Consider the following 16,068-nt stretch of genomic DNA (forward strand, 5'->3'; position numbering starts at 1 on the left):
CTAATTACCAATAGAAAAAGTTGGTCACTGCACAGTGGCAACATCAGATGGGCATCTTTTCTGAGTGATCTAAACTGACATCAGGGACACTGTCCCTCCTGACAGGAGACTCAGAGGACAGAGCACCACCTTCGTGGCACTCCAGCCCCAATGCACAAACAAAATCTAAACAGGAGGAAACATCAGGCAAACCCAGACTGAGGGTTGTCCTTCAAAACAACTGGACATAACTCTCTAAAATGTCAGTTCACGGAGGCCAAAGTTTGAGCCACTGTTCTGAGTTAAAGGGGACTAGAGAGATGAGCAGGAATACACGACATGAAACCAAACAGGACCCAGGATCTGAAGAAGTACAGTGGCAGAGACAGTTGACCAGATGTGAACTGGGATGGTGGGTGTGCTCAGATGTTGTAGAGTGGTCAGATGTTGATTGTATTCTGGACATGAGAATATCATTGTTCCTTGGAGAGGCTCACTGAGCACTTAGAAGTGGAGAGGCATGCTGTCTACAGCTAACTCCCAAATGAGTAGCACAGGTGTCGACAAGCCTTTTTGGTAAAAGGCCAAACGGTGGCGATTCTGGGCTGTAGAGGCCATATGGTCTGTCACAACCACTCTGCTATTGCAGGCCAAAGCAGCCACAGACCACATGTAAATGTGGGGGCCAATTACATCATATGTATGTATTCCACAGTTCCAACTGCACGTAAGTTTCATGTATCATGAAATATTCTTTCGATGATTTTTCAACCCTAAATAACTCATTTCCATCTTACTGCCCATTCGGAATTAGATACCAGATTTGGCCTGAGGGTTATTGATGCCTAATGTAGAAAAAGTGTATGTACATACACAAGAGATAAGCAGATATAGTATAATGAAAATAGAATAGTCAGTTAATTCTGGAGGAAGGGTATCAGAGGAGTTCTTTCTATTGTTCTCATAATTCTGCAAGTTTAAAATTATTTTAAAATTAAATAAATGGAAATATGAAAAGAAAGAACGTGATTGTCTTCTCTGGGTAGCCAAGGAAGGAGAGGAGGAGGCTACTGGTCCTTTCCTTCTTCCAAGTAAGTGGACCAGGGTGGCTCACTTACGTATTCTTGGATGTTCCCCCTAATTGTTATTTACTCACTTCTCTGCCTTCACTTCTTCCATGTTTTCTGGTGCAGCTTCATATCTAGGAATGCTGCTTGGCAGACATGAGAGTTTAAGCTGTGTCCTCACTGTGTGACCATCCCCTTCTTCTCTTCCTCTGCTAAATATATTTCTTTGCCAGCTGAGGAAACAGCTATTTAAAGTATGTCCACTGGCTTATTGATTTTAGTTTCATGTTCCTCTTCCTCTGTATTGGTTGCTTCCCTTGCCTGCAGAGGCATTACTTATTGAGAGGTGTGCTGTGGCAGCAATTCAAGAACTCACTGTGTTCCATCCTTCTAGCACTGGGATTAAGTTTCCTATTATGGTCCTGAATGGTTATTTCTAAGAATGAGTGATCATAATTATTTATTGACTAGGGTAGGCAAGATGGCTTCAAGGATGAGGTATGTGCTTTTTCTAGTTGACTTAGCAAGACCTGTCTTCATTGTCAGGATCAGAAATTCAACTCAAAGTAAAAAAAGTTGTCAATTCATACAACTAGGGTATTACATAGCATGCCATTCAGACTTGTTTAAACCAAAGCTGAAAATCATTTTGTGTTGTTACAAAATGATGTTACAAAATGTGTTGTTACAGCACAGAAATTAAGTTCTTTATGGTTTTGGAGGCTGAAAAGTCCAAGCTCAGGTGGCCATGTCCAGCAAAGGCCTCATGCTGTGTCATAACATGGTAGGAGCACATAAGAGTGGAGTGGGTGCATGTGGAAGAGCAGGTGTTTGAGAGAGATTAAGGCGGAGAATCTCTCTTTATGACTAGCTACTCTGATGAGTACTAATACAGTCCTGGGAAACCTAACCCACTCCTGCAGGGGAGTCATGGATTCCTTCCAAAGGTGCTCCCGGGACTAGTTAACTCCCACTTGGTCCTGCCTTTTAAAGGTCCACCACCTCTTAATACCATGACCTTGGGGACCAACTTCTAGCACATAGAACTTTGAGACAAACCATATATGGCCCCACAGCAGATACTGTGAGATTCTGTCTCTTACCATCTCTCAATTCTTTTTTTTTTTTTTGTTATTATTCATATGTGCATACAAGGCTTGGGTCATTTCTCTCCCCTGCCCCCACCCCCTCCCTTACCACCCACTCCACCCCCTCCCTCTCCCCCCCACCCCTTCGCTACCAGGCGAAGGTACTGGGGTTTGAACTCAGGGCCTGCACCTTGAGTCACTCTACCATCTCTTTTTTGTGATGGATTTTTTTCAAGATAGGGCTCGAGAACTATTTGTTCAGGCTGTCTTTGAACTGCAATCCTCCTGATTTCTTTCTCCTCAGTAGCTAGGATTACAGGCACGAGCAGCCAGCTCTCAGCCCTAAAAAAACCTTTTTATTTATTTATTTATTTATTTATTTATTTTTCATTTTTCTTTTATTATTCATATGTGCATACAAGGCTTGGTTCATTTCTCCCCCCTGCCCCCACCCCCTCCCTTACCACCCACTCCACCCCTTTATTTATTTTTTTAAGGATGAATTTGTTTTATTGTTTTTCTTAATCTACATTTTTATCATATGTTGCTTTGTAACAAAAATGTTATTTTTTTTTAATTCATATGTGCATACAATGTTTGAGTCATTTCTCCCCCCTCCCCCGGCCCCCTCCTTCCCCCCCACCCCCTCATTACCCGGCAGAAACTATTTTGCCCTTATCTCTAATTTTGTTGCAGAGAGAGTATAAGCAATAATAGGAAAGACCAAGGGTTTTTGCTAGTTGAGATAAGGATAGCTATACAGGCAGTTGACTCACATTGATTTCCTGTGCATGTGTGTTACCTTCTAAGTTAATTCTTCTTGAACTAAGCTTTTCTCTAGTTCCTGGTCCCCTTCTCCTATTGGCTCAGTTGCTTTTAAGGTATCTGCTTTAGTTTCTCTGACTTAAGGGCAATAAATGCTAGCTAGTTTTTTAGGTGTCTTACCTATCCTCACCCCTCCCTTGTGTGCTCTCGTTTTTATCATGTGATCAAAGTCCAATCCCCTTGTTGTGTTTGCCCTTGATCTAATGTCCACATATGAGGGAGAACATACAATTTTTGGTCTTTTGGGCCAGGCTAACCTCACTCAGAATGATGTTCTCCAATTCCATCCATTTACCAGCGAATGATAACATTTCGTTCTTCTTCATGGCTGCATAAAATGCCATTGTGTATAGATACCACATTTTCTTGATCCATTTGTCAGTAGTGGGGCATCTTGGCTGTTTCCATAACTTGGCTATTGTGAATAGCTGCAATAAATAAAAAAAACTGCACTCAAATAAAAAATAAAATTGACATGAATATGCCCCTCAGTGGCGTATCTGATTGCTGTTATAATAAAAAAGACTGAAACCTGGGTAGGAAAAAGCAGCAGGTACTTATTATACAGGCACTGTGTCATGTTGCCTTTCCCAATTGCAATCCCAATTCTCCCAGCTGTATCTTTGATAGATGGACCATTTTAGCTGTCAAACTGTGACCTGTATAGTCACCATCTCCTGACCTATGAAAATGACCTGTTCACATTCTTCCCCAACCCCCATCCCGGCTGCTTTAGGAGACCCACAGGATCTACAAGCAGAAGCTGGAGGAGCTGACCGCTCTGCAGACGCTGTGTAGTGGTTCCATCAGCAAGCAGAAGAAGCGCCTCAGGGATCTGAAGCATACACTCCAGAGGTAAGCAGGGCTGTGACTTAAAAGTGCTCCTGGTTTTAAGGGACAGATTTCAAAACTGGCCTAATTCTGGGTATGGTGGCACATTCTTGAAATCGCAGCACTTGGGAGGCTGGGGCAGAAGGATCATGAGTTGGAGGTCAGAAAAAAAATAAACAAATAAATAGATTACAAAAGAAAAATCTAGCTTAAGCAAAAAATGGAAATTTTAATGGAAAAAACCAGGAGTTGCTTGAGGCATGCAGGATCCAAGGGGTCAAAGGGTGTTTGTAGGATTCTGTTTTTTTTTTTTTTTTCCTCTAAATCTGCCTTCCTGTAGAGTGGCTTTGCCCTCAGACTGTCCCTCCTGGTCATTGAGGTGGCCATGTGGAGTGCCAAGCTTAGATTCTCCAGCCTTCCTTCCCCCTAGCTTGACCACCCCAACAGAATGAGAACTTCTTTTTCCCAACTTTAGCAGAAGTTCTGAGTATGGTCCTCATTGGCTGAGATTGTTCATGTGAACCAATCACTGAAGTTCTGCTTGGGCAAGATCATCTCTTGTGCTCAGTGTGTGGACCTTGGGGGTGGAAGGAATATACCTGATCCAAGTGTAGGAGGATGAGGGGCAGTTTCTCAGGTGAAAGTTGAGGTGCTGTTAAGAAGAATTCCTGCTGCCCACATGAATAGCAGGTATTCCTATGACTGTGGAGGGGTACGCCCCACCAGGGTCTCTGGTGTCGGGTTGGCATCCCAGGTGGAGACGAACATACTTGAGCTCATGACTTAGTTTGGTTCCTGATCCTGGATTGTGTGTGCTTCCTAATCTTCATGTGTTCATGGATTGGGAAGTTCTCTTACCCTTGAAGGAATCCAGTAGATGTTATTATCCCCTCTAGGCAGGCAGGAAACTAAGGCTGAGTGACGTAATCCACATCACTTACTTGGGCCTTCATTCCATAATCTGTGACTCCCTCTAGTTTTTCCCTTCTCTTGTGGACAGTTTTGGGGAAAAGTAATAAAAAAATTATACACCTAGCCTTGGCTGCTCATTTTGGGAATGGGGGCCCATTAGTCATGGGGTAGAGAGTATAGATGGTTTCCTTGGCAGAGCACATCTTCCTGTGGCAAGCCTCTAGGGTTGCAAGCTGATTTCGGCGAAGGGTTTTCACGGTCTGCCCTGCTAGTAATTCCCTGCTATGGAGGACTTGCCTGAGCAGTGTAAGATGTTTAGACTCACCTCACTAGATGCCAAGAGTACCTGCCACTTCTGTGGTGTCAACCAGGATGTCCTCAGACATTGTTCAGTGTCCCCAGTTGAGAAGGTCCAGGTAGAAAAGTTGACTTGTGAGTTAGTGTCTAGACCAAGGATCTCTCCCGCTCTGAGGGTGCTGCGTCTTCCGACTTGTATTTCTGGTGTTGAGTGTTTCATCTCACTGAAGGGAAATTGGTTGGTTGGTTGGTTGATTGTGTATACTTTTGCATGCCTCTAGGTCCATCCTTTTAGTAATCTTCAGTTTCTTCTGTTGTAGTGTGGAAGCAAAATAGTTTTGCCAGCTAATGTTCATTGAGTCTGTAGCATGTGTCTAGTATCATTCTAGAAGCTTCACTGCAGGCTGTTGTCTGTGAGGTACCCTGATGCTGTCCCTATTTTTCTATTATGGAATAAGGCAGAGAGGTTCAAAGACTTTGCTAAGGTCACAGGTCACCTGGGGACAGATGGGGTACTGAGGTTGTGAGAGGTGTTGATTGAACTGGATACACCCAGGGTGATGCCCAGAGCATTCAGGCTCTTCCTGCTACTGAACAGTGCCCTTGCCTCTTCAACCATACTTCCCACCACAGGTACAAGCGCCATGCCAGTCAGGAGGAGGCGGAGCTCGTCCAGCAGATGAGCGCACACATCAAGGAACGGCAGAATGTCTTCTTCGACATGGAGGCCTACCTGCCCAAGAAGAACGGGTAGGAGCCGTAGCCCACCCACCCATCATACGGGGCTCATACCTCCCTGCTGGGAGCCGACATTGAGAGGAAGTGAAGGGCAAGGATAGGAAGGAGGAGGATGCTTACCCATTCGGTCCTCTGAGCCCAGAGGGGGCCTCAACTCCTGCTTGGTGGCAGTTATATTCCTGGGAGAATTCTAGTGGGAAGTCAGCATCTACTGTGCGTGTGCCATCTGGGGTCGGGAAGGAGTGTACTCTCCCAAAAGTACCAACATTTATTGAGTGCTTACTGCATGCCCAGCATTGTGCTGGACACTCCTGTGACTTCAGTTATTTTGTCCTCAACAACCCAGTGTATCAGATTAAGGTATCCCCATTTTTATGAGATTCAGAAACATTAAGGGATATGCATCCACAGGGGCTCAGCCCAACTTTGGTCAGGCCAGGATGTGAACATGAGACATTCTGACCCTGACCCCATTTCCTGGTTCAGACTGGAACTGGGTGAGCGCCTCCATCAGGAGGAGGAAAGGGGAATCCCTTTTAGACCCACAGTGGGCTGGGAGGTGACTTGGTAGCCCTATTACACTTTGAGCTGTTCCTCTTGGCTTCTTTTTTAGTGTATTTGTGTTTAAAACTCCTCCAGTTAGTTAGCAGTCATTTTCTTCCTTTCCTTCTCTTCCCTTCCCTTGCATTCCCTTCCCCCTTCCCTATTCTTCCTTCTTTCTTCCCTCTTCCTTCTTCTTTTTTTTGGCAATAATTTCTACAGAATGAAACAGCAGCCCAACATTCACGACTCCTCTTTACAATGATGCTCAAATCCACCTCCCCATCTTCTCTTTTCCTAGACTTTTGTGCATTTTCCTTAGTCAGGAATCCCAAAGTTGCCTAAGAAAAAATGGGGGATTTTTTTCCCCCCATTTTGAATCCAGCTTCAGGTATGGCTGGATTCTGCTGTTCAAATTATTTTGTTAAGGCCTGTCTCTCATTTAGCTTTCTTTTTACTTTACTTTCCAATGTGTACATTTCATTCATTTTTTTCTTTTTTTCAGTACTGGTGCTTGAAGTCAGGGCCTATACCTTGAGCCACTCCACCAGCCCTTTTTTGTGAAGGGTTTTTTTGAGATAGGGTCTCGTGAACTATTTGCCTGGGCTGGCTTCAAACCACGATCCTCCTGATCTCTGCCTCCCGAGTAGCTAGGATTACAGGTGTGAGCCATTGGTACTCAGTTACATTTTATTCTTAGACAGGGTTTCTCTATGAACTGTCCCCCAGCAGCTCTGGGCTTGCATCCTACCTGTTTAGCAATTCTAGCAGAGAAAGTCTATTCCTCATTGGTTCTGGGAGAAATCTCAGAGCTGTTTCTCATTGGCCTAGATTAAGTGGCAAATGACCACTGTTAAACCAATCAATAGGATGCACTGCTTTTATTGGCCAAGCCATGGTCATGTGTCTTCCCGTGGGGGAAGTGGTTTTCTGAAGAGCATTGCAATTACCCTTGCAGGATGTAGGGACTTAATGCTAGATATCCTGCTTACACTTCAGCTGCAGTTACTTCTGCAGACTGCAATGCCCGAGAATTCACTCACAGCTAGAAAGAATGCTCTTCTGTTTTCTCCTCTCCAGCTTCAGGTATCTGATATCACCATCTCAGTGAAGCCTCTCCAAATCCTTGTCCCTCCATGGAATTTACCCTTCTTCCCTGAGCTCTCACAAGCTTGTATTTGCACCATTGTTGGTGGTTCGAGGAGAGTCTAGTGTAACAGGACCAACCATATTATGGCTCAAGCAAGAGAGGCCAAGAGTGGTGGGCTCATGAGTCATCTGGGGGCCCAGGGTACTTCCAGCTGCCTGCTTTTCCACCCTGTGGGAGTTATCCTCATCCACATGGACAAAGATGACTCCCACCATTGCATTCTCAGGAAGGGAAAAGAGAATCAGGAAAGGTTTTTTTACAAAAAAATGTTTGCCATTTCCTATGGAAGCTAAACACGTACATACACTGTGACCCAGAAATTCCACTCCTGAATTTATACCCAGTGGAAATAGTGCTATGTCCTGTAAAAGAATGCTCACAGCAAATTGGACACAGAAGGACACATATTTTGGGGGTAAGGGGTAAAGGAGAATGATGGAGGGGTGAATTCAATTATGATATATTGTAGAACTTTCGTAAATGTCACAATGTGCCCCCCAGTACAACAATAATATGATAATATTATTAATATGATAATTTTAAAAAACTTAAAAAAAAAAAAAAAGAAGGTTACATATTGTATGGTCCTGTTTTCCAGGGACTCGGGAGTGGAGTAGGGAGTGACTGCTGGTGGTACAGGGTTCTTTTTAGGTGATAGAAATGTTCTGGAATTTAATAATGGTTGGTGATAGAACACTGTAAATGTGTTAGAAAGCATTGAATTGTACACTTTAAAAGAGATTTTTATGGAGCATGAATTATGTCTCAATTTAAAAAAAGAAGAATGTTCACAGCTAGCCTAAAACTGAAGACACATGGATGTACCTGGGTGACATTGGGCTCAGTGAAGTAAGCTGGATGTAGAAAGAAAAAGACTGCATGATTTCACCTGTATTTGTAATCTAATAGGAAAAAAATGAATATATGGAAAAGAGAGGGTGACTTGGTGGTTACCAGGGGCAGATGGGGAGGTGTCAGTCAAAGTAGACAAACACAGTTGAGTAGTATGAGTAAGTCTGGGGAACTAGTGGGCAGTATGAGGATTTTAGTCAAGAATATTGTCTTAGCTGGGCACCGGTGGCCCACACCTGTAATCCTAGCTACTCAGGAGGCAGAGATCAGGAGGATGGTGGTTTGAAACTATCCCAGGCAAGTAGGTCACAGAGACCCTAACTCAACAATACCCAACACAAAAAAAGGACTGGCGGAGTGGCTCAAGAGGTAGAGCATCTACCTAGCAAGCATGAGGGCCTGAGTTCAAACCCCAGTACAGCCAAAAAAAAAATTTCCAATATTACTTATTGGAAATTTGCTGAGAGTGGATTTTTGGTAGTCTTAGCACACACAGAAAAATAGCCAAGTATGCAGGAGGCAGAGGTGGGAGGGTTTGAGGCCAGCTTGGACAAAGGTAGTAAAAGACCTCATCTGAAAAACAAACTAAAGGAAACAACGGGGCTGGAGCTGTGGCTCAAGTTGGTAGAGCACTTGCCTCATAAGTGCAAGGCCCTGAGTTCAATTCCCTAGTCCTGCAAAAACAAAAAGCCAAAAGGTGAAAATAAGCCAAATGTTCAACAACAGTAGAGGAAATAAATTAGTGGTGGTCTGTCCACTCATTGGAATGCTATACACCATGAAGAGGGAGCTACCAAAAGTTCTGGCAACACGGGTGTGGCTAAGACAAAATAGTGAGGGGCAGAAGCCAGGCATAAATGATTCCACACTGTGTACATTATGTGAAGTTAGAAAATAGGCAGAACGGATTCATGGTAGTAGGCATGCCAGTGGATGCCTTTGGTGAGGTGAGGCTGCTGTCCTGGGTAGGAAGTGGCCATGAAGGAGCTTCTGAGACTGGAAATGTTTCATTCTGTGATCTGGCTGCTAGTTAAATGTATAAATATGTAAAAATTCATCTTGCTTACATAAAAGATACGTGCACGTAGGAAGATTATAAAGCAATTTTAAAGAGACCCATGCTTTGGACCTATGCTTTCTCCTCATCGGCTGAAACGTAGTCACATGCTTGCATCTGGCTGCAAGGAAGACTGGGAACTGTGGTCTCTAAACCAGCTTTGGGAGGGGAACTGGATAATCATACTGTCATGATCACAGTTGTTCTGTTCGCTAATCATTTTTCTTAGACCCATTTGCCCGCCATCTTAGCATCCTGTTTTCTCATGTGGGGGGCTCAACTTGCACTCTTTAAGCTCAGATAGTTGGGGTTGGGGCTGCTCCCAGGGCGCTTAAGGAACGCGTCCTCACAGTTCTTTCCTTCCAGGCTGTACTTGAATCTGGTCCTTGGCAATGTGAATGTGACCCTCCTCAGCAACCAGGCCAAGTGAGTATGCCGGGACCCTTACTGGTACAAAGGAATTCAGGCGTCTTGCTCTTTCCATTCAGGGAAGATAGGTCCAAGGTAGAATTTTTGCATAAATCAAGGCTTGTTAGCAGTTGGGGTTCTGACTTTCATTCTTTCTAAACTCTGTCCTCCTCTGCATGGGGAAACTTTCCTTCCTTTCCCAGTGCCAATATATGGGTGGCTATGACTCTGTCCGCCATCTGTGTATGGGTTGATACATGAGTGGAGTGTCTTCTGCTCTATTTCACACCTCATCACAGCATTTCTCATAGGAATTGGGAGTCCTGTTTATCGAAACCTATCCATTTCCAGGTGACATTGGCCCTTGGTGTTTCTGCTGCAGCTCTTGGTTGAGGAAGGAGTCCCTTTCTAGCCCTACCTGTCCCCAACATGAGTCCAGAGCCCTTACTGACCCAGGAGTCCGGGGACGGGAAACTTTTGTAGTTGGGCCTCTGTCCTTCATTAGTTATCACTAATTCAAGGCCAGGTTCCCCTTTAGCAGATGAGCAGTTCGTTGAGGGGTGGGTGAAACAGTGGTAGTAGGTCTAGGGTCTGATGTCACCGAAGGTCCAGCCCCCAGGCAGGGTGGCATGGAGTAGTAATACAGGACCTTTCCTGGCTATCTGTCATGGCAGGTTTGCCTACAAGGACGAGTATGAGAAGTTCAAGCTCTACCTAACCATAATCCTGCTTCTGGGTGCCGTGGCGTGTCGCTTTGTTCTTCACTACAGGTAGTGGGCATGGCGGTGTGGGTGTGGGCATGGGATCAGGAGAGTGGGGTCCAAGGGATGCAGGATCTCTCCTACATCCATGGTGAGTGGTGCAGTAGCGAGTAAGGTAGGGAAAGACTAGTACTCTTGAAAAATGGCATTCTTGCCATTTTCTGGCAAGGGTATTAAAGGGCATCTGGAAGGGCCTCATGACAACTTAACAAAGATCCCATTTGGCTTATCTAGTCAACGGACTATTAGCCATAAAATAGCTTCAATATTTGTGAACATGCTAAGTGAAGGAAGCCAGATGGAAAAGGCCATGTACTGCTTGATTCTATTGATAAGAAATATCCAGAATGGGCAGTCCATAAAGACAGAAAGTGGATCAGTGCTTGTCAGGGGCTGGGGGATGAGGAGTGGGTTTAAATCCTGGCTTTAAGACCAAATGGCTATTAGCATGAGCAAATTCCCTTTGGGAGCTTTAGATTCCTCATGTGTCACACAAGGTGCCATCAGGCCGAACCTCACAGGGTTGTTGCAGTTAATTCACTGAGTTCACACCATGCATGGCTGTGCAAGGCCCACGTGCTGGATACAGAAGCAAGATGGGCTGAGCAGGAGGCATGGCTCGAATGGTAGAGTATCTGCTAGCAAGTGTAAGGCCCAGAGTTCAAACCCCGTACTGTGCCTCCTCCCCCCAAAAAAGGCTTGGACTGCGCTGAGGAGGGAGGCAGGAGTTTGCTGCCTAGAGTGTCTACTCCTCCCTCTGCCCTGAGTTTTCTGCCCCTAGGGAAAACAGCCAAGTATGGCGTGGGCATTTGGCCCACGTGTCAAGGGTGTATTTACTGGCTTTGCTAAGAGTCCAGCTGCTGGCCCAGCCACTCGAATATCCCAGGTGCCCTGGGCCTGCAAGAGCCTTCTGTTGGGGCCTGGTCCTTGTCCCTGAGGGCAAAGGCTGTGCTCACCAGTAATGCCTGCTCACATGTCCCTCTTGGTGACCTGGAGCCCTCCAGGGACAGCCTGTGATGTGTTGCCAAGTTCTCAGCTTTACCCAGGACCTGGATATTCCTATTTCTCCCCTTCCCCTTCTGTGACAGTCTCATATTGCTTCTATAACAAAGTCCCCCCTGGCTGGGCACAGTGGCTCATGTCTGTAATCCCAGCTCCACGGAAGGCATAGGTAGGAGGATTGAGGTCTGAGGCTGGCCCAGGCAAAGCGTGAGATCCTACCTGAAAAATATGGAGGCATGGCTCAAGTGGTAGAGTGCTTGTCTAGTAAGTGTGAAACCCTGAGTTCAAATCCCAGTACTGCCAAAAGACAAAACAAACACCCAAAGTCTCCCCAACTGGAGGGCTTAACACAACAGAAACTATTATCTCACAGATCTGAAGGCCGGAAGTCAGAAATCCAGCTGTTGGCAGGGCCAGGCTGGCTCTGAGGCCCTAAAGAGAATCCTTCTTTGACTCTACTTGCTTCTGGTGGTTGCTGGCAGTCCTTGTTCCTTGGCTATTTTACTCTAATCACTGCCTCTGTCATCTCTGACAGCCTCTTTTCCCACAGGTCTCACTCATGGTCTTCTCATAAGGACATCAGTCATTGGATTTAGGGCACACCCTAACCCAGCATGACCTCATCCTAATTAATCACAATTACAAAGACATTATTTCCAAATAAGGTCACATTCTGAGGTCCTAGTGGACATGAATTTTTTGGAAGGGACACTATTTGAATCCAGTACACCTGGATTCAGTCCTGGCTTGGTAGCAGGACTGGATGGGCCACTCATCTCTCTTCTGGCACCCACAGGGAAGCTTGCCATTGACATGTTAACATTTCCTGTTTTTGCTGCCAGGAAAAACATCACAGCTTAATATCCACTGCATCCAACTAGTAGGATTCCCTTTCCTTATTCTTGCTCAGTTGGGGTCATTTCTTTGCTGTATGCCCCACCCAAAAGCCCTTCTTGGTACTTCTAAGTCCACAGCTTCAGAATTCTGGATTCTAGTTCCAGCTCTTGTTGACTTTGAGTAGAACCCTTGACCTCCTCGTGTCTGCTTCCTCATCTTTCCCATGGGGCTGAGACACCTACTCCTTCCGGTCTGTACCAGAGACAAGAAATGTAGTGGCCGCTAGAATCTGGAAAGGCCAGGAAGAGGATTCTCTCCTAGGGCCTGTAGAAGGGACCAGCCCAGCCAACAGCTTGGTACTTCTGATCTCCAGAACTGTAAGAGAATAAGCGTGTGTTGCTTTAAATCAGTTAAGTTTGAGGTGACTTGTTATAGCAGCCACTGGAAACTCACATGCTCTGCAGAGCAGATTAAGACCAGCACCGCATGCATGTTGGAGCAAGGGCTAGATCCACAGAAATTGTTTTCACTACTCTCTTCCCCCAGAACACTTGGGAAGGGACCAGTGAAAAATATCCTGGTATCCACAACAGACTATCAGGCCTGCTTCCTGCCTCTTTCCAGGTCAGCTGGAAGGTTGGAATTGAAAGTGGCCTTCTGCCTGGGGAGGGCTGTTCTCCATCACCCTGGATTCCTGCCAGAGTCCTGTAGGCCTCTGCTTCCTCAGCTGTAGGCTTCCGAGCTCAGGTCTCAGATTGTGGACAGTCTTTTGCTCCCAGAATTATAATGGGGAAGATGTTCAGCTTTGCCATGCTGGAGACATTGTCCTGGACACTTTGTGTGTTAAACTCAGGCAGCTCCACGTGGCAGGTGACTTTATCCACACTGTGCAGATAGGAAGTATTGGTTTGGAGGAGTAACTCACCCGTCCTCAGTCCCCACAGCTGGGAAGGGGCAAAGTCTGGATTTGAACTCAGGTCCTGGGATTCCAGTGTGATTCTGATTCTTGAGAGACCACCGCAAGATTGCCTCTGTGGGCAAGAATGACTGCAATCTGCCGCCACAAAACAATTATAGCTTCAGAGACACCCTCCAACATTGTTCTATTGTTTATTAAAGTTCCGTTTCCCCCCCTGCCTCCCGGCTGTTATAGTCAGGGAAATGGGTCTTCTGGGTCAGGGAGAGAAATGGAGACAGGTATATCCCACCTCTCCATGTAGACAGCTCGTACCTATGCTGTCTTTGGGGGAGTCTGTGATACTGAGAGGTGCTCAGGAGCTTCTCTGGTGGAGTCACAGTCTCCTCAGAGACCAGCAGTGGTGGGTGTCTTGGAGGGGTGTCCATCACTGCCCTCTCCCAGGACCCTGTACCCAGGGAGACTCTGTAGGGTGTCAGATGGCAGACTGAGACCAGTGGGTCTCTGACAAGCTCTCCACTCTGACCATGTCCCACAGGCTCCAGCAGCCCACTCTGTCTACCTTGGAGGCCAACTCAGATCAGTTGTGGCTGTGGTCACTATAGAGGAAATATTGGGGTTCATTCTTCAGTTAGCCTTACGTTCCATACAGGCCATATGTGTAACAAAGTTTACCCAAAGTTTCCTGCTGGTTTTAGGGGCTGGAGGGGGAGTACCTCTTACCACTGCAGACAACCTGAAAAACAGAATTGGCTCCTGTTCTTAAAGTCAGTCCTGTTACCATCACCAGAAACTTCATATCAACCCCAAGTGAAGGGTTTCCAGGAGAGATGGGTTGCCCTGGGCTGACATGTAGGGAGGAGAGGAGCCTCTGCCAGGTAGAGGGGAGCAGCAACCTGGGCATAAGATGGGGAGAGGAGGTGCAGAGGGCTGGACTCTGCTGCTGGGGTGGTACTAGCGGTTTCCAGAGGTGTGCCTGCCCTGGGCAGCTCTCATTCTGACTTGCTGTCCTGTTGGGCTGAGGATGGTCTAGCTGTCCCTGGATCTCACACTGCCCCCCCACCCCCGGGGGCTGTTTCTTCACGCCAGGGTGACGGACGAAGTCTTTAACTTCCTGCTCGTGTGGTATTACTGCACCCTTACCATTCGGGAGAGTATTCTCATCAGCAACGGCTCGAGGTAACTGGGGTCCCAGCTCGTGGGGGGGTGCAGAGGGGGCCAAAGGGAAGTATGTCATGGAGGGGTCAGGTGAGGTTTGATGCATTAACCTGCATTCCCTTCCTTCTTGGGAGGAGGTGCTGATGCTGTTGGTGCAGTATCACTTATTTACAAGTCAGTCTCTTGCTGACAAGCAGCAGGAGCCCTAACTCAAAGTGGCTTAGTGTAATGGGAACTCTGTGGTGTCGGAGAATGGGTTTATAGGGACTGACTTCAGGTATGGCTTAATCCAGGTGTTCAGACGGTATCATCAGGATGCAATTTCTGTCTGTCTCTTGCCTCTGCCTTCTGTTGTCTTTATTCTCAGTCTCCAGGTAGTAGGCTCCCACCAGCTCCTGGCTCAGATCATTACTCTTAGCAGACAGGGGTCATTCCTCTCTTCCAAGAGTATCACTGGCGGGATTCCATTGGCTGGTCCAGGTGGTGTCTGGCTCACATGCCTATCTCTCAACCAATCACTGTTGCCAGTGTATGCATTGCTGTGATTGGCCAGGAGGGGACACTGGGCTATTGTTACTAGGAGGATGGATGGATTTTGGTGACAAAAGCAGATGATCTCCTGCAAGAAGCAGGGAAGAAGAGTGAGGGGATCAGGGTCTTGGGCCAAAACTGCCCTGCCAGGAGTGTCATTGAGAAGCTATGTAACATTGGGAAGGCCATTCCCTCTTTGGGCTGTTTCAGAGTCCTAGGGGAGTGATTGTGTTACAGTGTCACTGAATGAGTCTAGGCATGATTGGAGGCCTCCATCTCTAAAGGATTGTGAGTTCAAGAAATCCTACTATTTTCTCTTAATCTCTTTTCTTTGCTGCCTGCCTACGAGCAGAATCTTGGGGCCCAGTTAAGATCCATGACTTGGGGGCTGGAGGTATAGCTCAGTGGTAGAGCTGGTTCTTAGCATACACAAGGCCCTGGGATCAGTCCCCAGCACTGGAAAAAAAGAAAAAAAAAAATCTGTGACTTTTCACTCAGAGGACTAATTTTGTGAAGGTCTGATTCCTTTTCAGGGCAACCATTAACACCCTTCCAACCCCTCCCACTTCCCCCCTCCTGGAGCTAGTGAGGTTCAGCCAAGAGCTTAGTGTCTAAAAATTGGGGATGTCTACCACCTGCCCCACCTCCTCAATCATCTGTCCCTTCTCACTTTTCTGCCCAGTGGTCTTTTATGGCAGGTGCCTGCCCTGCTGGATCTCACCCAGAACTTAGAGCCAAGAGTTATGTAAGGGCTAGTGCTTACCCCTTGCCAGACCTGCTGGTAGGCATGGTAGGACTCTTAGAAATGCAGTCTGTGGCATGTAGCTGTGTAGATAATTGGTGTTCCTCAAACTATTCTCATGCTTGCTCTATCCTTGCTTTTTTGCCATGTCCGTGTTCCACCTGGATGACAGTTTGCTCACATTTTAAATCAACCCCCACCCCTTTCTCGGTCTTTTAAGACAGGGTCTCTCTATGTAGCCCAGGCTGGCCTCAAGTCAAGATCTTCCTGCCTCAACCTTCTGAGTGATGAAGCACTCAGAAGTGCCACCGTGCCCATCTCTCTCTTTTTTTTTTTAACTTTGGTAAATGTTAATTTAAAAGGAACCCTTATTTCAC

General features: G+C 46.4%; 1 protein-coding gene across 5 annotated transcripts in view; it reads left to right on the forward strand.

Annotated features, from left to right (window-relative positions):
* The window catches only part of Tmem120b (transmembrane protein 120B), a 45,207-nt gene that overhangs the window by 14,785 nt on the left and 14,354 nt on the right, over positions 1-16,068 (forward strand). For 4 of the 5 annotated variants that reach the window (XM_020163684.2, XM_074061251.1, XM_074061248.1 and 1 more), the window contains 5 exons: positions 3,696-3,814; positions 5,633-5,749; positions 9,703-9,762; positions 10,419-10,514; positions 14,350-14,439. In XM_020163684.2, the coding sequence (XP_020019273.1) occupies positions 3,696-3,814; positions 5,633-5,749; positions 9,703-9,762; positions 10,419-10,514; positions 14,350-14,439 (482 nt within the window). The remainder of the gene's footprint in view (positions 1-3,695; positions 3,815-5,632; positions 5,750-9,702; positions 9,763-10,418; positions 10,515-14,349; positions 14,440-16,068) is intronic. The other variant, XM_074061249.1, reaches the window with a different exon arrangement.

The sequence above is a fragment of the Castor canadensis genome, chromosome 18 (assembly GCF_047511655.1).
Source record: "Castor canadensis chromosome 18, mCasCan1.hap1v2, whole genome shotgun sequence".
Lineage (NCBI taxonomy): Eukaryota > Metazoa > Chordata > Mammalia > Rodentia > Castoridae > Castor > Castor canadensis.